Here is a 26,008-nt window from a genome sequence, read left to right as displayed (position 1 = left end):
GGTAAGGATTTTATATGAAAAAAAATATAATGAGCCAACGAATTATGATGAATTTTCAATCAAACCACGCACCAGTATACAAAATTAGTAAAACTATTTGCACCTCGACCACCTTTAGTACAATAGTAAGCCTATACAATAATAACACTCCAAGTGGCCATCAATTATTACTTTTGACAGTTTGCACATTTTGCATACTTTTACTAAAAGGAGTGTGTAGAATTAAAGAAGGTGAGACACAAATCGATCATGTGTGCATGGCGTTGCCTTGCGTATCGTGCATCTGCTTGGAGCGTTGGTTGTGTGAGTAGTCAGAAATGAAGGCTCTCTCTAGAGCCAGTGTTTGGTTTGTCTGTTCTGGGCTACCGTAGAAACATGGAGGACCAGCTCCATGTAAAGATCCGAAGGGCACATTCCAAGCTAACGAAAACACAACAATTATTAGTTATAAAACATAATAACAAATTATATATTCCATTTCTGCCCGTAGATCCCGCTAAATCCTACACATTGGTTTAAGATACATTTGAAAAGCAGGACTTTTAGTTGTAATATATTTTTCTACGACTCAATATTTCCTCCTCAAGGCCTTTCAGAGTTGTTTATATTTAATTGTTTTCAGTTTGTTTGACCACCAACGTTGTTTGAAGGAATTCCTTCTTAAGGACTATTAACACTTAAAATGATGCCGTTGCATCCATGGAGCACACATGTCAGAGTCACCATAACATTACAACTCTCACGGGAGCCGTCAATAGTAATGACCTATCAAGCCTGCAGGCCTCCACAGTTCCCTGCAGGGCTCAATAGAGCAGAAAATAGGAAAAAGCAAACTAACGGAGTTAGTGCTTCTAAAAACCTCATCTGGAGCTTCCTGTTAGCTGTCCTCTCTTATTCTCCCAGCAGTCCTCCTTCCAATTTCTGATTCTTTCACCTTCACTGAACTCTCCTGCATCAGTCAAATCTGAATGCTGCTTCATTGTCCTCGCACTGATGGGCTGTTTTTTGTCATTTCACCCACTAATTAGGAGGAAAGGGCAGCGTGGACTTAGGAAAAGGCTGCCACTCCTCCGCACAGACCAGCAGAGAGAAGGCACAGAGCCAGAGACGGGAAATAGATAATTTGGTTTCAGTCATGTTGTGTTGCTGGGTGTGACCGGAGAAATCAAAGACTACCAGGAAGAGAATATCAGATCTGGACTTTAAGCGGAGAAGGAGCAAGAAAGTTAAATCAGGTGTTCAGTAATGACTTCAGCACACCTTAAAACAGACACAAAGAAGAAACTTTTCTTTCCCTCATGAATAAAAACACATCAGTAGTTCTGTGGTCTCTGTTGCATGAAGCTAATATTTCTGGAGAATTGCTTTATTAAAAAACAGTTACATTAATATTGCATCACCAAAGATGAAAAGGACTCAGACCATTTCCTGAGCTGAGTATGTTTCCTGTGAAGTCTAAAGCCAACATCATTTCCATATTTTTAATATTTCATATAATACAGAGATTACCAAGACTAACAAGCACCACTCACACAAATAACAACCGATGTGACTTATATTCTGCATGATTCTAAAATTAGTCCACGACTAATTTGGGGGTAAAATTGGGTTTAATCTGTACAGTGACTGCCTGGCATGAGAATCTATCGCCATGTTTGCGACTCTGATTTAGTCACAGTGTTTTGAGCTAAACGCTAACATCATCATGCTGATGATGCTGATTGGTATCATATTTACCATGTTCACCATCATATTTTAGCATGCTAATATTTGCTGATTAGCACTTCAGCACAGCTGAAGCTGTTGAGAATGTTGTTAGTTTTGCAGGTATTTAGTCATGAACTGAAATATTGGACAGGTTCCAATTTGATTTCATGGCATGATTACCAGCCGCACATAGCCGGCAAATGCCCTGGGGGAGCATGTGTGCTCAGGATTCTTTGTTCCCCAGCTCAGTATCCCTGCTATATGACACAACAAGACCTTTCAAAGGGTTTTATGTTCTCAGCAATGTTTTGTTCAGAGGTCAATTGTTCAACGTATGTTTCCCTGAGTCAATATGTTTAAATCCCCCACCTACAGATTACAGCCTACTGATGTTATACTCCTTGAAACCAACACGATCTCCACGGTGGGTGAACGGATTTAAACCATTCAAACTGCATTTGCATTGCACTGCATTAATTTGGATATAATGTTATAATATGTTTGTTTGGAAAAGTGTTAAATCATAAAAGTATAATCATTCTATGTATCAAACTATACAATACAGTTACTGAATGTTTTGAGGGAAAGAGAGAGACCTTTGAGACAGGCTTTTCAGATCCGAAAACAACTGTATGATAATGAGATGAGTTTGGTGAGCTGACTTCAGGAATGTGGGGTGTTAACAGTGGGGGAAGGAGATGTATTGATCAAACAGAGATGTAGATGAAGACAGCCCTAAGAAAACATGGGGGTCGGGTACATGCAGTTTTATGAGGAGGAGGACAGGTCGGACCAGAGGACACTATTCAGACATTATGCGGATCACTTAGACCAATGGAGAGCATTGTCCGAGGACAGGAGGAGACAATCAGATTCCAGCCAATCACAAAGCTGATAATGGACTTTTGAAAGTAAACTACTGACTTTTGGGTATAAAAACATTGTTGGGAGAGATGTTGTTCAGTTCTTGACATCCTCTTTACTGTAAACTGGCGTTTGTAGGCCGGTAGGGGGGAGAGTCTTTGAACTCGGTTTCGCGATTCCTTACTGTCGACAGTGTAATTCAGTTTGTAATTGTCTTTTAGCATTTGTGAATTATAAATACTTTTTCATTGTAAGCCGGATCCAGCTGATTTTTCTTAGCGTGACTTTGTTGCTCAAACAACAACGAAAGAGCGAGAGGTCCGCGGCCTCCTGCGAGCAGAGGTCCCACTTCACCACAGCATGAAGAATGAACCTGATGAGTGATGACACCAGCCAAGGAAAATCATGTATAATAGTCTTCATAAAATAATGCAGACCTCTGATATAAATTTTCTCTCCATGTTGCCATTTTGTTTGTTTTTGCACTGCATCAAAAATCCACATAATTCAAATCAAATTCTGAAGGCGCATCTAACAATTTCTGTGTGACAGGCTATGGAGGCACCATACACAAGCTTCTCCCTCCATCTTCAGTATAATCAAGTCTTAGCATCACTGCAGTGTGAAACAGGCCAATTTCTTCTGGCAGAAACAGCAGTGAAATGGTCCAGATTTCAAGCCACAGTCTGCCTTCTACGCCACAGATCTGGCACTGTTTAGGCTTATGATGGAAACTGTGAGACAGTTCAAGTGAAGACAGTCTGGCTGTTGGATAAACATGCACATATTCAGTGCAGAGTATCTGAAATCTAAAAAAAAAAAAGGATGTCGGGAAACATATCTTTAAGGAACTCTGTCAGATATTATCACTAGATAAAACTAAGATATCAAGGACTGTGTGATCTTTTATGACATGCCTTTTTCAGAAAAACTTAACACAGCAAAACCCTTTTTGTTTGTCAACGTGTTAAAGATTCCCAGGTATGAGCACTTAAAGAACAAGAGATGAGAGGTTTTTAGATCGAGGCTGGATCTCATTAACCCAGTTACAGTCGTGGCCTCTGCTGCTTCTTCACAGAGAAAAAGAGAGAGAGAGACGTTCGGGTTATAAACAGCTCTCCCTCTCCTTTCACCAACATGGCTGAATATTTCATAGCACTCATTCCTGTTTAACTGCTGCTTGCCTGCCACATTTGACTGTACTTTTTTCTTTTTGATGCATTACCCTGAGAGAGGGGAATCCTCTGAAAGTGCTTGTGTGTGTGTGTGTGTGTGTGTGTGTGTGTGTGTGTGTGTGTGTGTGTGTGTGTGTGTGCAGAGCAGTGTTACCATTAATCAGAGTGTAACACCTGCCTGAACTGCATGTGTAATTTAATGCTGCAGTGGACACTAATGGTTTATGATTTTCTTTTAAGATTAGCCCTGTGTCTCTTCAGTTTTATTACAAATTAGCGTAGCTGGAACACAAAGGAGACAGATGGACAATGAAATTCAGTGTTCGGAGGACTGATAAGTGTCTGGGCTGGCTGAGCCTCTAGGATGGATCGATGAATAAAGATCCTGCAGCAAAGACAAGCTGCTGTTTCAGGCAGATGGACTCCAGGTTTAGAGCAATATTGAATTTTTAAAAGGATGTATCAACAGTATCAAGCCAAAGAAGCATGTAGAAAGATTTACTTGTCAACCTTTTCTTACACTGATCAGGAGCCAGAATAATTAATTTGCTGAGGAGCATGTTGGTGAGGGAATTTCAGGTGCTCATGACATCCATTCAAACACTTGCGAACTTGTGAAACTTCTGAACTATAAAACAAGTTCAGTTCAGTGTTCAAGATGCTTCAGTAACTTTGACTTTGCAATTAGCTGCTTCCTTGGTGTCACTTTCTGATAAGGCACCATTTCTTAAGGCAATGAAAAGATGTAGTAATGGCTTTATTAATGGTTAATAAAGATTGTAGGGGGCTTAGTTTGAGCCATTAATAAGATCAATTTTAAGGTTTGCAAAGTTGTAAAAACAATTCCTTTGGCTGGTGTTAAAAAATGGTTGGTAATCTTTTTTATAAATATATATCATGTCGGCAAGTTATAAATGATAGTAAGTCATTAATTAAAAGAATATTTTTACAGTTTGGGAATATGCTTATTCACTTATTTATAATATCACTCCTGCATACAGCATTTTATACTGCAGATATATCGTGCATGTGTTTATGACCTCCATCAAAGAGGATCTGTTTTCGGTTCGGTCTGTTTGGCAGCAGGATTACAGAACGTTTTCGGGTGTAGCATGGGCCAACAAAGAACCAATTACATTTTGGAGCAGATCCGAATCCGATCAGATACACAAATTATTTTTTACTTTTGTGTGATACGGCACAGTCGAGTGCCCTTCTAGTTGTAAATGTATGCTAAGGCAAATGAAAATGAAATCTCATCTAACTCTTTTCACGAAAGCAAACTATTCCTTCAAGGGTGACGCGGTTCTCACTTTTTAATAAAAGAACAGCAAAAAAAAAGTATGTTAGCACAACGTTAACTAGTGTTAGCACTTCAATGCCTCACACTGAATGTATACATGCTGCTTAGGAGCTCAGATGAATGAACTTGTCTTGTGGTCTTACGGTATGTAAAGACACTGCGGATGTTTCTCAATGTGAAGGATCCTTCTTTCACATTGAGAAACAATGAGTGTCTCCAACAAACATTTCAATGTGGACTTTGCCCTTTTCAACAAATAAAGGCACGGTGGACAGGACATTCTGCCGAAACTAATGATTAATGCTCAAGATTATGTGATTAAAATGTGCATGGCACTGAGGACAACATTTTAATCCTATGAGTCTCCACCTGTAATGACATCATAAAGTATGTTACCCTCTACCTAATGTTTTTAAGACCGCTCGGTTTGAACTGATGGAGAACAAAACATCATCTAATGCCTTAAACATGGAATTCAGGTTCACAGGCTCCACCTTTGTGCACGTTACTTTGTCTCTCCATACATTGACCTTTTCTAAGTCCCACCCTCGGATGCTACACCGTCAAGCTGTCAGAGTTAACGTTACCATGGAGCCCACACTGTCACTAACTGTCACTAAGATTAGTGTTGTCATTGTTCGCATGCTGATGTTAACATTTAACTCAAAGGACCGCTGTGTCGAAGTCACTCATAGAGCTGCTACCATGGTTGTGGACTCTTGTTTGTCATTTCTTATTCACTGTTTTCAAATGTATTTTTCAGACATTACGTTACAATATCATTACATATTTTATCAGTGCAAGTATATTTGAATGATCAAATTGTTTTAAAAAACTAATATAAACTCTAGGTCCAAGCTTTCTACTGCATACCACAGTTTCAACTGTACATCACCGTTGGTCGCTAAAAAGAAGCCCGGATAATTTACCAATGTCAAGAAAGACCTTTCAAACTCAAATGATTGCAAGGCATTTCAACTGCATGTTAAATCTTTTAAAGAAGAATTGTAATAACATACCTTTAAACGTCGTCATTTTTTAATCCACTATAATAATTTCACAGTCAAAGTTTGTTGTTTTTAATGTTTCAATTTACATAACACTGAGGCTGTGACACCCAGTAATGTCCTTACAGCTGTCGTTAATCTGTTCAAATACATTTATTGAATAAACACCTGGATGTGCATGAATTGCTAACAATGAATCTAATTAATGTCAGTGTTTGATGTACTTTTTGCCATGTTGACTTTTCCATAAAGCACACCCAGTCAACATGCTGGTGCTGGGAAATAATAAAATAATGATCTAATCTTAAATAAAAAAGGTTTGTTTGGAGCATGTGGGCATTCACACATTTGCCTCATTGTCAGGTTCAAGTGTCCCATCATCCTATGACAGAGTGCCCACAGTGTATGGCATGTGTCCATACACATTTAGGGTGAAACAGAGGCATCACTCCCTGACCGGCAATCTATTATCCAACTGAGTCATTCCTCTCAGCACTGCTTGCAAATTACATTTCTGCTTTTTTAAGTGTTTTTTGCTACCTCCCACATCTGCAGTGTTGGTGTGTGGACGGGCTTCCACTGATTGCCTCGCTGCGGCCGTGATTGAACGGGGATGAGCTGCATCTCTGAGGCCGCGTGGGGCTATATGCTGCATACCAAACGGGGTATGCACTAGAGAGCCACAGATAAAGAGAAGCATCAGTGTGTGGGAGGGAGGGAAACCCCGCACAACACGGCACTACAGAGATCAGAGTTATTGAATGCAGCAGCACAGACGAGCTTTGTTGCAGCAGCTCAGGTCATCAACGGAGTTAATCTTGTTATAATCATGCAGATTATAGTGGGTTTAATAGGCTAATATTCCACGTTTTAAAGGCAGCCATCATATGTGCAAGTCCATTATTTGGGAGAATAGGGAGTGGATAGCATTTATGTGAGGGAGCGATGAGTTGCCAATAGTACTGCCATATAAAGACAGAAAGCAGTAGCTGTCATGTTAACGAAAGGGAATTTAAAGTTTTCAGACTGGTCGGAAAATGTATACTAATACATTAATTATACTTAATAGTAGCTTAATAGTCTTTTTAGGCAACATAATACAAAAAAATGCAGGACCTGCCAATAAAATGTGTTGTTTTAGCTTTATTGTTCCCTTTAAAATGGCCATTATGTGGTATTTCAGAAATGGAATATACTGTTCAAAACCATTTTCATTTGTGGATTATCAACTGAAACCGAGAATCGTTGTGTTGTCGTTAGCTTAGAATGAGCCCTTCATGTGTACATAGGGGGTGCTTGCCGCAGACTACAAAACCTAGTTATTGTAATTATGGTAAGGATGGCCTCTGAGTGAAGCGAACCGTGTTACCACGGTTTTGCACTCTGCAGCTCCTGTTACAGCTGCATTGGAAAGGGAGGAAGGTTGGAGGGGTATTCAGTTGGTTGCAAACCAACACCCACTCGATGCCACCAATTCCTACACACTGTCTCTTTAAGAAGTTGTTTTTCCATATAAATAATTATATTGACATCAATTTCATAAACTAATCTAGTCCTTCTATCTGATACATTTTCATATTTTATCTAGGTAGCTTAATCGCAGCAAATCACAAGAACTTTAATAATTTTAACTTTGAATGCAGCATTCTGTGGACATTTTGAGCATTGCGCCATGCCAGGGGCAGCTCTTCCACATATTTGGGGGCCATTGCTCTCCCCATAAGAAAATGATGGCACAGCCAGCGCAGAGTGGTTTTACTGCTGATCATGTGTGGGCAGCTTACTGAACTGAATTACTAAGATGTTGGTTTATTAAACTAGTAAATACTGTTTTAGCTTTTGCTAGCTAAGGCTACGTGACAAAGTGCAATTCTTGTGTAATTATGTCAAATTTGACATGCTGTTTTCATGGAAAATATACATTTATGTAGTATAATAATTAAAATCTTCTATTTTGGTTTAAAAAACGATCTAGTTAAAAATACAGCACGTTGGTTTTGTAGGTCAGAGTACATAAGTCTGGCACCATGAGCTGCAGCCTGTCACAGAAATGTCTGCCATAATAACAAATACATGTGTGACTGACTATATGTGCTTGCACACACGCACACACACACACACACACACACACACACACATGGACACTTCTACTATGTCTTGCCAGATCTTGGAGACGCAGACCTCTAATGTTGTGTGACTGCACTCCCCAGGGCTTCTTTCTGCTCTGCTGGATGAGCTCTGGGTGCCTGCATGGAGAGAAATCAGGGAATCCCTTCGTTCCCTGGCTTCTCTCCTCCTTTATTCACCCATCCATTCCCCCTCCGGCAGCCTTGTGTGTGTGAGCTGTATAAAAGCTTGGTTATCATTAGGGAGCCGTTCTCCCCGTGACAATGATAAAACAGCCTCAGCTGATGCAGCATCTACTGCTTACAGGAGCCAAATGAACCAATTTAAGGAAGCGTCACTATGACAAATTACGTGGCGGCATGTTGTACGCAGCAAATCCCCCCCCACAAAAAAACAGCAATGTAAAACTAGTGAGGGATTTGAAAATGTTTTTCTTTTTGGGAAAGCATATACTGTACAAACCTTCAAGAGGCTGCTTATTTTAATAGTACATTCACTTACGTTGTTTCATAATGAACCCATGGATAATGTATGAACTTGTGTTATTTTAAATCATTAGCACAACTGCTTTGTTTTAATTTACAGCTGTTTTTTAGTTGTAGGCCTGATAGCTGACCGAAAACCCTAGCTAAATGTTGTCCAAGTGTAATTCTCCATTAATTGATTTAAAGCTGAAAGGGCTAATTGATTAATCAAATTCTCAATCATTAGAAAATAATCAATTCATCTTGTTGTTCCCCTTGTTCCTGTAATAATCTAGCTTTTGATTGTTCGGATTTACTGCTTTTGTTTGTTTTATTTGATGAGTAAATCGTATATATTTCAGTTTGGGACGGTTGTGGAGACAACAACTGCTTGTTTAGCCTTGTGATTGTCTTTTTTGACTGTTTTCTGAATTTTTATAGGCCCAACGAATCAACAACATTATCAGAGTCATCAACAATGAGTTATAACCATTAGCTACAGCCTTAATTTGATTGAACAAATAAACTAGTGAGCCCTACAACCATAATGAAATGTATACATTCTGCATGTATTACAGACTCAAACCCTCCTATGAGGACTTCTGGTTCCTGAATAGAGGCTTCAAATCCTGCCGCTGACAGCATCTTACCATCTTCAAAAGAAGCTTCACATTTCTTTTATCCTAAACTGGATCTCACATCCCTGCTGTGAGACGAACGCATCAAACACAAGCATAACACCAACTAATCTGAGACTATGAAGAATTGTAATGAGGAGTGTACCTTACACGTTTCCAGACATGGTGCACCTTCAGAAAACAGAGCAAGATATTTAGCCAGTCCTGCAGACATTAGGCAGCATCACTGTGAGTCTGCCACCTCTTCAGCAGCACCAGTCTTCCCTGAGAAGCCGAGGGATATCCTGGTGACTCCACATGAAACCACCACAGGCAGGGTCCTCATTAATCAACAACTGACATGGCATAGGGCCATTAAGTTGATTCCAATCAAGTCACTCAAACCCTCATGATCACTTGATCTAAACACATGCCCACCATATCATGACATCATGGTGATTGGTCTCGAACCTCTCCGGACAGCAAGTTAATTAATGCAACACATTCTCAGCAGATTATCAAATACAAGTGAGTTGATTTGGCTGCAGGTTTATCTACCGTCGAAACCAGCGGGAGGCAACAAGAAACAAGAAAATGAGCGTTTTGCTGCATTGCACCTGCCCAAACGCGCGTAACTTTAGGAAGTGGGGCTGTCTGGACCTGCTGGTCTGTGACTAATCATCCAAGGTCGTGGTCGTGATGGTGGATAGACAGCCCCCCTCCGCAAAAAAACCCAAGGAAAAGACACCAACAAAACAGCATTAAAACTGGAGACGAGCAGGCAGCGGCTAACTGTGCCATATGCCAGAGGAAACACGGCGGTGTCGGGTGTCCCGGTGTGTTGCCGGTTGACCTGAGCGTCTTACCTGGTGACTGTCGACGAACCGGCACAGGAGCACGGCAGGCTGGGAGAGTCCGTCCCGGGATCAGTGACCGTACGTTAGTGCGTCGGTGCGCCTCGGCACCGTCTGAAGGCTCCTATCCACAGCCAGGGTGTTCCCGACAGGAGGGGGCGTGGTGTGTGTATGTGTGTGTGTGTGTGTGTGTGAGAGAGAGAGAGAGAGAGAGAGAGAGAGAGAGAGAGAGAGAGAGAGAGTATGTGCGCGTGTGTGTGTGCGTGAGACTGTGCGTGTGTGTGTGAGAGTGAGAGAGCGAAAGAGAGAGAGTATGTTTGTGCGTCTGTATGAGAGAGTGTGCGTGTGTGTGTGTGTGTGTGTGTGTGTGAGAGAGAGAGAGAGAGAGAGAGAGAGCGAGAGTATGTTTGTGCGTGTGTGCGTGTGCGTCACGCAATCCTCACAAATAGGATTATTCCTGACAATGCGACAGTTGTTTCTGCAAAAACTCAGACTCTGTTGTTTTAGGAAATACACTTAATGACCCAATTAAACTTGGCAATTTGGTGTATTTCCTTGAAATTCACAATATACATATAAGTATGTATAGTTCTGTGCTCTAAATAGGTTCAGGGAAACTCCTTGCTGTCACCGGTGGTAAATTATGTATTATGGACTATTGCCCTGCTGAGATCCTCTGGAGTCACAATTTCAGTGGTTATGGGCAGAGCTCTGCTGCAGAGTTGATTTAATAATGAACTACATGGGTTGGTCATATACTCAACTTGTGAAAAGAGATGGATGGTAAGACAACCTTATTCCAGATGAACACAGCTTGTTAAAGCATTGAAAATAACCTGTTCATCTGTGCTTTTTTCAGTCAGTCTCTATATGATCTTTCACTGTGACCTCTTTGCTTTCTTTAATTTTGCTCAACCATTGCTGTTGTATGTAATTGTTCCTGTTGCATGTTAATTACGTGGCAATAATGAATGAATATAATGATGTCCTGCATAACACATTTTATCTTTGTTAACAATATAATATTTTATGTTAATGTCTTTCCAATATATTCTCTGTTAGGGTTTGTCCAGAGATACAGATGAAAAACTGTCTTTTAGGTATAACTCGTACAGCAGTCATTAATCCACTGTGCCCATTAAAAAAATAAGGAATAAAATAAAAGACATTTCTCTTCAAATGAGATTACAAATTATATTCATGGATTCAATAATTAAAAGCTTTATTACTGGCATTAAGCTATACAATGCATGACTCCACAATGAACTGTTGGTTAGTCGTAGCCCCCTCACACAGAAAGAAATATAAATAACTATTCAAAATATTTAAATGAGAATTAAACAATAAAATAGAGAATGCTTTCAACAACCTATATACTTTGCACTAAATGAAGAAACACAAAACTATTAATTATATTTACAATATAAGATATACACACTTATATGTGCAAAATATGTCATAGATTAAAATATGGACAATTATTATTGTCCATATTTATTATCAAAAATAACATTAAACCATATTTCACGTGTTTTTAACATACAAATGTAAAGACTGAGTAAATGATTTGCTGTGTATGTATGAACAATATTATAAATTATGTGAATTACCAAATATTAAGAACATGATTTTAAATCATGTGAGTACAGTGGAGGTCTGAGTTTAATTAATTGCTGTTTAAACCGGATTTCTTTTATAAACCTGACCTCCGGCTACTCTGAACCTTCATCCTGATAAATGAAGACAGGTTTACAGTATTTCTTTTCATTGAATGAGACGCCCTCCAATGTTGAGGCTGGTCTGGTGTTGGAGGATCTGACTTCCACCAAAGTGAGGCGACATTGTACAAACAGTCTCCAGCTTCAGGAGGAGCAGACATGTCTTCTCTGTGCTCCTTGACTCTGTAAAGCAGGAAGTAAACAGGAAGTAAACAGGAACAGCAACTGAGCCGGTGATAATCGAGAGAATAGCTCTGTGTGACTAACGATGGAGGAATATAACTCTGGAGATGAGGTAAACTTATTTTGAATACCGTTTAATTACACTATTTAAATCTCCTTCGTTAAGCACAAGAGAGACGCCTCTGATAGCTAACGTTAGCTAGACCAGCTAGCTTAATCAGCTAGCCGAAGCTAACGGTTGTTTCCATCGAGGTGTGGTCACTGTCAATATCTTTACATTTATAATGTAAACAGATTATTAACATCAGAAAAACCAAGATGCTGGGATTTTACATAGATACATTACACACAGCTAAAGTTATATATATATATATAAAGAAACATAACATGATGAAAATATTTCTACTTTTCTTGTTTTAATGGAAATATCGCATTATGTTGTTTAAAGTTACCTATTAGAAAACTCACTTAAGAAACCTTAGATTACAAATATAAGATACACATATTTATTATTCATTAAAGTTATTGAAATTGACAAACATGAATGTACGTAATTTGCTTGATAATGACATAAATCTCTGTTCCTAATATATTTTGTTATTTTACAACTGCTTTTCTCCAAAGTGACTTCTTATAAGTGCATTCAAACTCATTCATTGTTACACATGTATACTCGTTTTTAATGCTCCATTGGATAAGATCAGTATGAGAATAAATGACTTGCTGTTGACATTCATGTAAGTTATGTGAACTCATTAAACCTTTATAAACCTATTAAAATAACACCTGATGTGTCATGCATAGATTGACCATCGTATATAAAGATTCAGTCTGTTGGGTGGTTTGAAATAAAACAACGACGCCACCAACTAACAAAGTTTTCCCTTCTTCTTGACATTTGACAGCAGGCTGTCTTCAATGCTGATGAAGTCAATATCTCGGTTAAAGAGGTACATTTTCACTTCTGGAAACACGACACATATTCTATTGTGAATCAACTATTTAATGTGATGACAGCGTACATCTCTCCTCTGTCTCTCTTGGTCTCAGTGTATCGAAGGTGTTATTGGTGGAACAGATTACAACCAGAATAAAGTGAACCAGTGGACGGCAAGTATAGTTGAGCACTCTCTGACTCACCTGGTGAAGCAAGGACGTCCGTTCAAATACATAGGTGACCACTATATACAGTACCGTGACACCTCAGGACGTGATGTTGACATGTGACCCATAAACATCTCACTGAGTAAGACTGCTCTCTGATGTTTTGCAGTAAACTGCGCGATCATGCAGAAGAGTGGCGCTGGTCTCCACACAGCCAACTCCTGCTTCTGGGACACAGCCACTGATGGTGAGAGATGCTTTATAATTAGAGCTGGTATCATTTTAAAATGTGTTCGATACCCGGTGCCAATGTGATACCTGAGTTTCACTACAGGTAACAAAACAAAATACTTTTTTTTACAATACCGTACTCTAGGATTAAGGACTTATTTTATGAAGAGAATGTGAAGAGAAAGTGTTAAGATTTGATAACTAGCACTTATTTTACTGGAGATAATTTTACTAGAGATAAATTTACTGGAGATAAATTGTCCAGACTAATTTGAGCTTATTACTGATATATTGACATTGGCATTTATGGCTAGTAAGGAACAAATATTTCTGTACAGATATACCAATGTGACTGTATGCTTGAGGTCATTTAGAATATATATATTTTTTTCAAATTGTAAAATGTCCAGCTAAGTACATTGTGGTCACAGTACTGCTGCTGTGTAATTTCTACTGCTTGTTTGTGTCTTTCAGGAAGCTGCACAGTCAGGTGGGAGAATCGTACCATGTACTGTGTGGTCAGCGTGTTTGCTGTGGCGCTGTGAGCTGCTCTCTGTCTCTAACCCTCTGGACACTGATCATCTGATGCTTGAAATGGCACCGTGACCAAGAAGCCATGAAGATCCTCTGATGTTTCCCTCTGTGTGTACAAGTAACTTATTTCTCCCCCGCAGGCTTGAACGACGTAACGCTAGAATAAGAGCTGTGGTTTGTGTGTTGACAGCCTGCGTTTGTTTGAGAGAAAATGTTGCTTTGTAAGGACCAAGGACAGAATTCAACCCTGAAGCAGTGCTTTGTTTGTAACATCTGACTGAACGCTAAAATAGTTTCTCTCCCAAATGTTGTAATCTGTGCATAATGTAAATCTTGATTAGTCTTAAGCCGTGCTAGCAGCAAAGCTCTGATGATGGCAGTGACTGAAATATCCCAACAACTGCTGGATGGATTGCCATGAAATTTGTTACACACATTCAAGCCTCCATCAGGATAAATTGTAATTGGTTTGGTGATGCATTACTTTGGTTTATGATCAAATACCTGCAGAACAAACATTGTTTTTAAACCTAATTATCAAATGTTACTATCACGCCAAGATGGTGAACATGGTAAACTTTATACCTGCTAAACATCAACATGTTAGCATGCTGACGTTAGCCTTTAGCCTCAGAGAGCTGCTAGCATGGCTGTAGACTCTTCGTTTGTCTCTTTCTGTACATTCCCAAATAAAACAGTTTCTGTCATGATACGTTTGTTATTTAAGAAAATCTGACTGTTGTGTTTTAGTAGCTAACTGACTACTTGTATGAAGTGTCTCTGCTAGTTTGCATTCATGTTTTATTGATTAGTCTGTAAGTGCAGATATGAGAGTTTGTATTTCCAAGATGATGGAGTTTAATAGTCAGAATGACAAATGCACTTTCTCTGTAGAAATCCTTAATTTCTTCTGTAAAACTGAGTTCATGAAGGCCATTTAATAAAGAAGTTTATTGGAACGATTCTAGTGTCATTAAATGTGTTAACAAGCAACTTCATCTGAGTGAGTGTTGATCTCTTCAAACCAGAATGGGATTTCTCAAAGGAGATAAATGTTAAAAATTTTCCGTTTGGGTGTTTGTCCACTAGAGGTCAGCACATGGCAATGTGTGCAGTAACTGCTTCTCAGCCCCCCCCCCAAAAAAAAAACAATGACAATTTTCACATATAAATATAAATTTATTTTTAAATAGGATTTTAGGCCTTTTTTATTTTGCTCTGTTTGCAAATGTTCAATGTGTTCGGTAGATTTTTAAATTTTTTTGGCTTCTTATCTTATTTGTACAAAAACAGGAGCATTCATTTGATACCCGAGGCTGACGTCCCTCTGCAGATACATTGCAAAAAGGAGTAGGTGCAAAAACAAACACTGACATTCTCTCTCTCATACACATATTATACATTAAGGGTTAAAAAAATCAGAAATACTTGATGCAATTCCAAACATTTTCAGTTAGATATAATCAATGTTAGTGTGCACTTGGTGTAAATATTCTAATTAATGAGACACACAGATTAAGAGCCGACAGACATAACAAGCACGAATTAGAAAAAATGCAAATACATCTAAAAGCATTTCACATCACTGCGGCTGTTGCTGCTCAACAGTTAAAACAAAGCCACTTAAATCCTTTTTTGTAAACGTGCAAAAACATTATGCCTGGAAACGTCCGTGCTTTACAGTGAATGTGTTTAGTGATCGAACGGGCTCTGTAAATAATGTGTGGAGATTCACATCTCGTCGTCAAGCACAAATACATCACAGAAGCAGCGAGTATTAATTAATGATAAAGCTCTTATCAAGGAGTAAAAAAAGCTGATTGCTTGCAGCCATAAAACTACAGGGAGTTTCAGAAAAAACAAAACAACCCTGTACAAAAAAGCTCCGCCATCCTGCAGAAGTTCATCTGAGGCTCCACACATGCACACCTCCATGCCAAACAGAGATACTAAATACAATCAATTCGCATGGCGCCTTGTGATCAGTAATGCAGCATAGAAGTGGACACACTAAAAACTACTATAGAAGTAATGGTTCGGTCCATGGTTTTATTTGTAGGCCTAATAAAGGCTGGTTTGGATTTTTGGCTGATGAGATGGGTGAGCACCACTCTCTGCTTCTGCTCCCAACTGAACACTATACATGTTCAGTGTACCTCTCCAGTTAAGGACACATGTGCTTCATGTAGGAGATATGGACAGTGGTGGAAAACAGAGTAGAGATGGATATATGTCAAGGATTCAAAGTGTGAACTCAACTGGCGGAGTGATTCATGTGGCACTTAGAAGGTTAAAAAGGGTGTGATGACTATCGGCCGCTCCTCTGGATGGCACGTCAAACAGTTGTGATGCTTTGAGCGTTGCAGGGTGCGCTGTGGTTAATGTCACCGTTGATTCCACCACTAATATTATTGCCCGTTTCAATAGCATTTTCATAGATTGTATCACTGAGCATGTCATACGATGTTTCATTCGGCATGTCGTCCGTGGTGTCGCTGGCTGTGTCGTGGGCTCCGTCATTGGCCGACTCTGTGCTTGTTGCGGGTCTGGGCGACTTTCCCATCGGCCTGTTCTGTGGGGAAGCAGAATTGCACACGAGACAGAGGAGAGAGGAGCAGTTCCAGAGGCCCCGGGTCATGCTGGAGGAGAAGAGCCTCCGACACGGATGACAGAACTGGTAGAAGACCAGCATGAAGAAGATGGCGATGGCGTAGGCGACCAGCAGCTGCAGCACCAGCAGCGGGGCACAGAAGAACTTGTAGAAGTCAGTTTTATAGATGTACCACAGCAGAAGCAGCGAGGCGTTCTCCACGAAACGCAACATGTAGTACACGGCCATGCGATACCAGTTCTGGGACTTATTGATGAGGTCCGGGTCATTGAGTTTCACCTGCACAGCTGACCAGCAGAACATGTTGATGCCCGCGTAGAGGAAGGTGAGCAGGCAAAGCACGATGGTGGTTCCCACCCTGGTCAAAGTTTTCTCTATATTCTCAGGGAACGGTGAGTGGCTCTGCCAGAACAGGATCCACGGGTAAAGGAAGAAAACCAGGAAGTTGAGCAGAACCACAGGCAGGACCCAGAGCTGCAGCACAGAGCTGAACAGAACCAGAACCACCACGCGAGTGGCGATCTCGAAGCTCCTCCACAGGAAAATGCACAGATAAGCCATGGGGCGGACGTCCACTTCATAGTCATCATATTTGATCTTAATGGCCAGGATGTTGCAGCGCAGCGCTCCGTACACAATGGACAGGAGGGAGATCACCATCAGTGTGCCTGACATTGAAAAAGAGAGACAGAGATATGAGAACACCATCAAGTATATCCTCTGGAGTCCATGTTGATTTTGGTTCATTAAAAAAAGAAAAAAAAACAGTGTTTTTTTTGTCTTTGTTTAGCAGTAGTCGGTATCATGCATGTTTTTTGTGCTGAATATATTCTTTCACCCCAAACTATAAATAAAGAGCTGCGTCTGACTTCTCATATTGTCAATATAACAAAGTATAAAGCTGTCAGGAACCCAAAATACATGGAAAATTACACTTAAAATATACAAATCTTTAGTCCAAATCACTAAAAATATTGTTTCTCTTATTAGACACACAAATACATAAATATTTCTATATTACAGTGTATGGTGTCCATGTTATGGTCTACCGACATAATGAAAGCCCCACATCAGCACTTTCAACTGGTTTTCTCAGCTTGTCTCTACAAGATGTATAAATAATATTCAAGCAGCTTTTGCTTGCTGAAATCTTTCCTCCCATTGTTGCTTCCAGGGTGAGTGATGGGGGACAAAATCTAAAATAAATACATTCCAAAAAAACTATCTGAAGTTAATATAAGGGCTTCGTCTTGGGTTATGAAATATATCTGTATTTTTAGTACAAAATCACCTCTTTAAGTTTCCCTGTAATAACAACAATAAAAGATGGGATTTGGTACTAAAAAAACTTTAGATAAACTTTGGACTTTTTGTCCAGAGCGAGATTGTGGATTTTGTCCTCCATCACTTACACTGAAAACACATGAAGGGATCTTTTAATTGCCAGTATGAAGAGGATAGATGATTACAGCCAGGGAAAACTGTTTAAATGTACATTTGGGAATTTGTGAAACTCTCCTTTAGAAGACCCTGAAGCTCCCATTCACCACAATCAGGCTGTTAAATCGCTAAGCGTGAAATAGAAGTGTCAGAAGGTCAGGAGCAAGGAAATAAGATTTATGTATTAATAACATCTTTTATTTTGTCCTAACTCGAAGACCAGATGTCCTAGTTTGACTTTGTGTGAACCTTTAATAAATCTCTCTCAGGAATAGAAAAACTGGCTCCCACAGGGAGTTGGACAGCCAGATCTGCACCATACTGGCAGAGAGAATCACCATTTTCCCTCCTCTGTATCAGAGAGGAGCTTACATAACACCACTTTGACTCATGAAAACACCATCCTCTTATTTCCAATATGGCACTTCACTGATCGGCCCACATCACGGTGGAGCTGTTGACAGGCGAGGGGAGATTAAGGGGAGGCGTGACCACATCAATCAAAGAGTGGAACACACTTAATGTACATGTACCCCGTCCTCCTCCTCCTCCTCCTCCTCACCTTGTCCGATGGAGACCCCCTGCTGCAGGACGCAGATGTAGAGCTGCAGGGTGAGCTGGGGGGCAGATCCCAGGAAGGCCTGAATGACAGAGGTGCGGGCGAAGGCTGCTCGGTGTGTGAACAGTTTCCCCTCCGCCTGCCCCACCTGCCGCTCCACCTCCTCAGACTGACCCCCGCGAGGCATCTGCTTCTTCCTGGTGATGCTGACATACGGCTCCTCCACACGGCCCACACTGCCATAGATACAGAACGCCTCCAGACACCTGCAGGATCAACAACAGAAGACCATGAAGAGCATAGCAGCATAAAAATAGCAAGCACTAGTTAAATCTAATTTAAATTTACACATTTACAAATGTATAGAGAGAAAAGTTGATAAATAGATGTTAAAAATCAAAAAGATATTGAAATACAAAAAAACACACACAAGATAAGGCAAATTCACATTAAAACAGCAAATCAAAACATACAAAACTGGACAAACTGAAAGAATCAATACTCTAGGCTCACAGTGCTTTGAGCTGAATGCTAACATATTCCCTCCACAATGCTAATTTGCTGATGTTAACAGGTATAATGGTATCTGTGTTCACATTCTTAGAGTAGCGTGTTGGCATGCTAACATTAGCTACACTCAGCACTAAACACAAGGTAGAGCTGAGGCTGTCACCAAAATAACTCTAATTCATCCAGAGGGGAATAATACAATAACACACATCCAATATAGCTCAGATTCACACTTATTCAAAAAGTTTACTGACATTTCAGCACAGTCTGATTGGATTTTTTTTTTCTTCTGAGCATACCAGAGCTACTGACCTCACTGAGTGTGCACATTATTAACATTTGAAAAGAAAACATCTGAAATAGCTTCAGTGCAGCTTCAACCAAAAGATTTGTGATGAATCATCCAGCTTGAAAGAATCAGGTTGGTTCAGAAGGATAAATATGTATTGATGAAAATGTGGTTCCCTTTAATGGCTTCTGTGGAGGATGCTTAACCAGTTCTAAAGAGGGCAGCTTTTTAAGGAAAGGACTATTGGTGGTTTACTGGGCAGGGCTGTGCTTTTAATTACTTATTTATTTCCAGCTCTTTTTTGTGTTCTTGTGAGTTTTCTTATCCTTGTTTGCATTCTATTGAACTGGTTTTACTTTTGAAAAATGGAAGCGATCTAGGGCTGCAACTAAGGCTAATTTTAATGATTCACAAACCTATTCTTTTTTATTTAAATGAATTCATGAATGAATGAATCTATTAAATTTCGCAGAGCACATCTTCAGAAGTGTTTGTTTTGTCAGAACAACAGTCCAAAATACTCACATCTGCAGAGCTGTAACCTGAGACCAAATTACATTTTTACTAAATAAATGATTTAAACTACCAAAACTGTAGCAAATAATTTCTCTCTCAATCTACTAATTATTTCAACTCTCAGCGCCTTTCAACTGTGATACATTTCAACACTAACAAGGCTACAAAAGAAGGTCCATATAAAAACCTTTGTTTCAACACTCGCTCAGTCAGGCCAGAGATGATTGTGTAATATAATACTAATGTAATATTCATCATCTATATCTTTCGGTGCACGTACACCAGCATTGAGCTCTCTGATATTGTGGATGTCTAAAGAGATGTCGGTCGCAGTAAGTCATCTGCCAGTCGATGCGTGTGGGTCGAGGAGAGGTCGAGGCAGAGCTGGTGCACAGCGCCGCTCTAACTGCAAGGCAGGAGGATTTAAGCCACAGGGGTGCTGAGGGACTGTTTATCAGCTGGAGTGGCACGCACAGTAAACACATCCCTGACTTGATTAAAATATAGATAAATAAATAAAAGTGTGAAGGTTCAGTCCATTAGCAGCTTTTCAGATTTTAAAACAAATGACCTAAATCTCATTGAAGGATGCAGAGATGAAGATCAGTCCCACACTGGACTGAGTTCATCATGCTGTAAAGTAGATGTGTTTGTGTGGCTAAAGGTAAAAGGAGTGCAGACAACAGACATATTTTGACAAAAATAAACTTGATTTATAGCAGCTATAATCTATTAGTGGTGCAACAGATCATACAACTTAAGGTTCGGATCGTATCACAAAAGAAAAAAAGGGAGCACATATATATTTTAGAGATCACTGATCACATTTTTTTTTGCCACCGATACTAAATGCTGATCATTGTTGATCCTTGTTGGCAGATACAGATCCCTTTGTTGTTTGATTATAGCGGCTGGTCTACAAGTTCCGGACTATTTTTGTTTGCCAACGTTCCAAAATGTAATTTCAACGACTCTGAATTCAGTGTCAACCATCAAATATTCTAAATGTTATCCTTTGACTTTGTTACAGTAATTTATAGTGTTTTTTTCTCTCATAAAAATTATTCAAATAATAAGGAAATATAAGATGGTATTTTTATGGATTAAAACAAATCTTCATTAGTAATTTTAAAGATGTATTATAAACTACTTAGAGCTTTTGTAAACAGGTCAGAATGCATCTCTAATATCTATTTATGTTGCTGCGGAAACTTCTCCTTCAAACAACTGGATTCAAACAACTTTCTCACAAACACTACATTTTACGAGATATAAACACATCATGATAACGTTATAAGTTACCTTCGCCCAATACTCATTTTCACTGATCAGAGCCTGAACGCATCATAATGTTAGGGAACGGAACCATCGTTCTCCTGTCATTTTAAACACGCACTGTTTGTTTACAAAGGAACATTATCTACTTAAATTAACTGCCGATGTCCTGATCTCATATTTTACTGAATATCTGCGTCCGTAAAACTTGATTTGACACTGTGATGGTTAACGTTAAACTGTGTAATTAATCCCAGCTCCACGTGCGTGCAGAACCGCGAGGAGCGTCTGTTCCACCACTATAATCATATGTTTGTATTATAATATTGAATCAGCGGCCTCAACACCGTTGACACTGTGAAATAGTCACAAAATAAAATCTATTGGTTTCGTGTTCAGGGACACGAATTGACCGTTTTTTAGTGTCCCTCGGCACAACTTTCTTTTCGGAACGACTTGGGTAACAAATCCACGACATAAATCCAAAACGAGGTGACGAACACCTGTCTCCTGGGGGACAGTCCTGCTTGTTGGACTAATTCACGAACTTCCAAGCTACTAAGTTGGTGTAGCAGCTACAAAGACAGATATTTCCATCAGGAGTTGGTTGAGTCCAAACACAGAGATAAAAGAAAGTACATAGTATCCAGATGTAAGGTGAGCACAGAGAAATGTTACTTTTTCAGTAGATTAAAGTGAAAACAGGCTTCCAGTGTCAAACTCTGCACATATATTATTTTGTATTGGTTCCTCCAAGTGAAGGAACTATAAGCAAAACACGTTTTTGAGTGGAGGGGGACTTAAATGGTACAACAGCTGCATAAAAAAAGCCTAAGTATGTGGCCCTTGAGTTAAGATTACTTTGTCAAAGGCCAGCAATGCATTTTTAACCCTTAACAGATCAACTCAATTTAGAGTTGTGAAAGAGGAAATGATCACACAAGCCCAATGAGGAATTAGAATAAGGTTTTTAAGATAAGAAGCTGGAATGAAGGAAATAAAACCATCAGTTGAGTGTTTTCAACCCTGACAGCAGCGTCACTGCAGGTATGATACAAAATGATTAGCTCACTGGTTATGATGTGAGAAGTGTTGTTTGTTGAGGAAGTGCAGTGTGCTGCTGGCAGAGACGGACATTTCCCTCCCTGGTTGTGTTGTCAGAGATAAGGAGCCGGCAGCCGCTGTGTGCTATTCTTAGATGTGCTCTTCACTGAGAAAGATGTAAAAGTCTGAACAGTAATCATCCCAACACACTCGAGGGGAAACAGGCCGGGCAGGGTCACATCCACAGGGGCCACGGCAGGGGAGTCAACATGTTGGAGAGGCGTCTGTTCAACTGGTCGACCAAAGACAAACATAAAATATGGATGTTCCTGGGTCGTCATAAATAGAACCGTCTCTGTCAGTGGATCCGTTTATGTCCTCAAGCTGAAGGCTTACTCAGTGGTGACAAACTAGAAGTGCAACTGTTGTTTTTTTGATTAATCAATTGCTTTTTTGTCCAAGCAACAATCAAAATACTCAATTTATATTGATCTAAAGAAGACAAAAGCAGCACACTTTACATGTGAAGAGCTGAAAGTAGTAATGAGTAACTGACTTAAATAATCAATTAGCAAAGAAATGTTTGTTCCTCAAATAGATAGATTCATTTTCTGTCAATCTATATAATGCGTTTCCATTCCTGCAACTAACTATTTTTTTTTCATTAATCCAAGATGAAGCTTTTACATCTCCCCAAACTCAAAGAGCTTCAGTTTACTTTAATAGAAAAAGCAGCAAATTCTCACATTTGAGAAGCTAAAATAATCAAATGTTTGGACTTATTTTCTTGAAAAATGACTCAAATGATTATTCGATTACCAAAACAGACATGCTGATCGATTAATCGACTGATCGTTTCAGCTCTAGTTTCTCTATCACAGGAGATGAATGGGTTTTCACAGTCGTCTCTCCTGCTGTTTGTATATTTGACAACATTGTCGCGCGGCATGTCTGACAGCAGGGAGGTTCCTCTACATGCAGGATTAGGCTCATATACAGCTGAGGCAGATGGTCCCTCCGGGTCAGGGCTTACACAGAGCAGGCCTGTTATGGCCTATGTGTTTAAAGGTTCCTCCATCATTGTGTAACATGTCTGTCAGCTTCTTCTTCTTCTTCATGTGATGTAATGTCCCTTTAGACAGAGTCATGAATAAATCAGACTGAGCTGAACGTGATCAACCAATATAACAGGAGCTCTTAGTGAAAGGAGCCCATAGGCGGGGGGGGGGGCAGCCTGCTGTGTGGGTATGGAACATATCGATACGCATATTGATCAGCTGTTCATATGCGAACTCAATAGCACATACATTCACTGCAGCCAGCCGGAGACATGTATGTGCGCAATGCATTCATCAAACCACCCGTAAGCAGCTTAAGTGCAAACCGACCGGTGGCACGTTTAAATAGACCCCCCCCCCCCCCCGTGGACGCGACACATAGGCGTCCATCGCGTGACACGGTGATTAGGGAGCACCACTGGAATCCAGGGCTTCTTCATGGGGCCAACCGTCGGTGGGAGATAAACGAGCCAGCACTGACCTGACTATGGGTCCGAGCTGCAGGATGTGCAGCAGCAGGACGAGCGGTCTGTCCCTGCTCAGGTCCCGGTGGATGAAGGTGAGGGTCAGTTGCACGAGCACGGACGGTACGAGCGTGAAGAGGAGCGTGAGCCCCTGCCAGATTTGGTCTCCAGCAGAGCGGTACGTTGAGCTGAGGTAGAGCGCCGCCGTGGTCTCGGCCGTGAACAGAGACACCGACACAAAGATGGAACTGGGGAGTCGCATCCTCACTCACTCCGCCATTTGGGGAAAGCGTCTTCGCCCGCCGGAAGGTACGGCGTTGCTTCGGGCTCTCGCTGCCGCCGCAGCTCATTTGCGATTTATTTAAGGCAGGCGAGATGTTTTCACGGCAACGTGTTGTCCCCGTGATAGTCTATGGGGGGCGCGCGAGGCGCTGCGGTCTTCGGAGTGCACTGTGTGCTCGCGAGAAGCGCCTGTCAGTGAGAAGAGACCCCCTGCAGACTGTGGTGTCGTTCAGAGTTTTGAGACCATGGCCGTCATATTACTCATCGTAGAAATTAGGCTAGAGATGAGGGCGGTCGTCCTGTACTAACAGCATCGGTGGTTCGATTCCCAAACGTATCATATATCGAACAGTGACATATACTTAAAGTATAGTGTAAGTCATTTCCTAATCTAATTCACAACAAATTTAGTTTTTATCTTGATAGAAGATACAATTAAATTAATTAATTAATTAATGAATTTATGCTTACTGATTCTATTGGTCATATAGTATCAGTAGGCATATTTAATATTCATAATCACATGGCTCTGGTGAGTTTATAATTAATAGGTAATTTGTACATACAAATAATTTATCTCAGAAATTATTTAAGAGATTTGATTTTGTTAACAGTTTTTTTAAACATGTATCATATTTGAGTTGTTTTGATCAACTATTGATATGTATTATGTAATGAGGTGGGGTTTTTATTTCATTTGTAGTATTATACTTTGTATCATAGATTACATAGATTGTTTATTCTGTGGGGTTTTGTTACCACATTTGCTTCACAATGCTGCATGTTCTTGTGCTGCTTTTATGTTTTGGTCAGCAAAACAATTTTGCACTCTATTCTATTGTAAACTATTAGTGTTGTTCTATTTTCTCTTTTCTTAGATATATGCATTCTGATGGATACTGTATTTTATCTTTTTTTTTTACCCAAGATAACATGTGCTGTATGTGATATTTAATTGATAAGATGATGTTTTCTTCTTTCTCTGCTGTATCAAATTGCTATTAAACTATACTAAAAATGCAATAAAAAACTAAACCACAATAAAATAGAGTAATGTAAGAGTATTGTCAGAGATTCCCTGATTTATGTTTTACAGATAATACTTTTCATATAGAACTTTTCATAGTGAGATTGGCCGGAGAATCGGAGCAGCTGGGGCGGTATTGCAGTCGCTCTACCGCACCGTTGTGACGATTAGATAGAGAGCCAAAGCTCTCTATCTACCGGGCGATCTTCGTTCCTACCCCCACCTATGGTCATGTGGACTGGGTCATGACTGAAAGAATCAGGTCGCCGGTACAAGCGGCCGAAATGGGTTTCCTCAGGAGGGTGGCCGGCATCTCCCTTAGAGATAGGGTGAGAAGTTCGGTCATCCGTGAGGGACTCGGAGTAGAGTCGCTGCTCCTTTGCGTGGAAAGGAGCCAGTTGAGGTGGTTCGGGCATCTGGTGAGGATGCCACCTGGGCGCCTCCCTAGGGAGGTGTTCCAGGCACGACCAGCTGGGAGGAGACCCCGAGGGAGGCCCAGGACCAGGTGGAGGGACTATATCTCCAAACTGGCCTGGGAGCGCCTCGGGACCCCCCAGTCAGAGCTGGCTGATGTGTCTCGGGAAAGGGAAGTTTGGGGTCCCCTGCTGGAGCTGTTGCCCCCGCGACCCGATCCGGACAAGCGGTTGAAGATGAGATGAGATGAGAGACTTTTCATATAGATCACATGATTTATTTTCATTATGTGAGGCTGTGAATGCAGATAAATACAATGATGTTACATTGAAAACAAAAACCCTTATTTTTTTGTTCATCCGGAAACTTTATTTATAACAATAATCCTTTATAATTTGTTGTGGACAGCTCGGATTACAAATGCAGCACACAAACAAACACAGCTCATAAATGCTTAATAAGCATTCAGAAACTATTTTGAGTTGCTATTATTGAAATACTTTTTTACCATCTTGAGCCATGATGATGTCCAAAACTCTGATCTAAGCATTTTGAGTTTCCATGGTCAATCCTTTTTTTACTCTGAGAGATGTCATCATATCCAAATGATAGAAATTAGTTTTTGAAGCCT

The 26,008-nt window shown here is 40.2% G+C and overlaps 3 protein-coding genes across 6 annotated transcripts in view; 1 reads left to right on the top strand and 2 right to left on the bottom strand.

The window, feature by feature from the left end:
• sytl5 (synaptotagmin-like 5) overlaps positions 1 to 10,219 on the bottom strand; it is a 33,354-nt gene extending 23,135 nt beyond the window's left edge. For all 3 annotated transcript variants that reach the window (XM_068704938.1, XM_068704940.1, XM_068704939.1), the window contains exon 1: positions 10,131 to 10,219. The gene's annotated coding sequence lies outside the window, so the exon portion shown is untranslated. The remainder of the gene's footprint in view (positions 1 to 10,130) is intronic.
• Positions 10,220 to 11,991: 1,772 nt separating this feature from the next.
• On the top strand, positions 11,992 to 14,850 carry LOC137891131 (dynein light chain Tctex-type 3-like). 2 transcript variants are annotated; one of them, XM_068735591.1, is made up of 5 exons: positions 11,992 to 12,131; positions 12,928 to 12,969; positions 13,070 to 13,193; positions 13,293 to 13,370; positions 13,829 to 14,850. In XM_068735591.1, exons 1-5 carry the CDS (start codon positions 12,105 to 12,107, stop codon positions 13,897 to 13,899), a joined length of 342 nt encoding a protein of 113 aa, XP_068591692.1. In that variant the 5' UTR covers positions 11,992 to 12,104; the 3' UTR covers positions 13,900 to 14,850. The 2 variants fall into 2 exon arrangements, with proteins under 2 accessions (XP_068591692.1, XP_068591683.1); XM_068735582.1 differs by having other exon boundaries at positions 11,995 to 12,131; positions 12,925 to 12,969.
• A 202-nt stretch (positions 14,851 to 15,052) lies between these two features.
• On the bottom strand, positions 15,053 to 24,163 carry xk (X-linked Kx blood group (McLeod syndrome)). The gene is made up of 3 exons (XM_068704935.1): positions 23,672 to 24,163; positions 18,502 to 18,764; positions 15,053 to 17,167 (listed from the first exon to the last, which is right to left on the bottom strand). The coding sequence occupies exons 1-3, from the start codon at positions 23,914 to 23,916 to the stop codon at positions 16,224 to 16,226; spliced, it is 1,452 nt and encodes a 483-aa protein (XP_068561036.1). The 5' UTR covers positions 23,917 to 24,163; the 3' UTR covers positions 15,053 to 16,223.
• Positions 24,164 to 26,008: the final 1,845 nt, after the last annotated feature.

This window comes from Cebidichthys violaceus, unplaced genomic scaffold (assembly GCF_023349555.1).
Source record: "Cebidichthys violaceus isolate CVI_PGR_0920_01 unplaced genomic scaffold, fCebVio1.0.p SCAF_11, whole genome shotgun sequence".
Classification (NCBI taxonomy): Eukaryota; Metazoa; Chordata; class Actinopteri; order Perciformes; family Stichaeidae; genus Cebidichthys; species Cebidichthys violaceus.
Note: the sequence above shows the minus strand (reverse complement) of the source record. Positions and strands in the feature narration are given on the sequence as shown.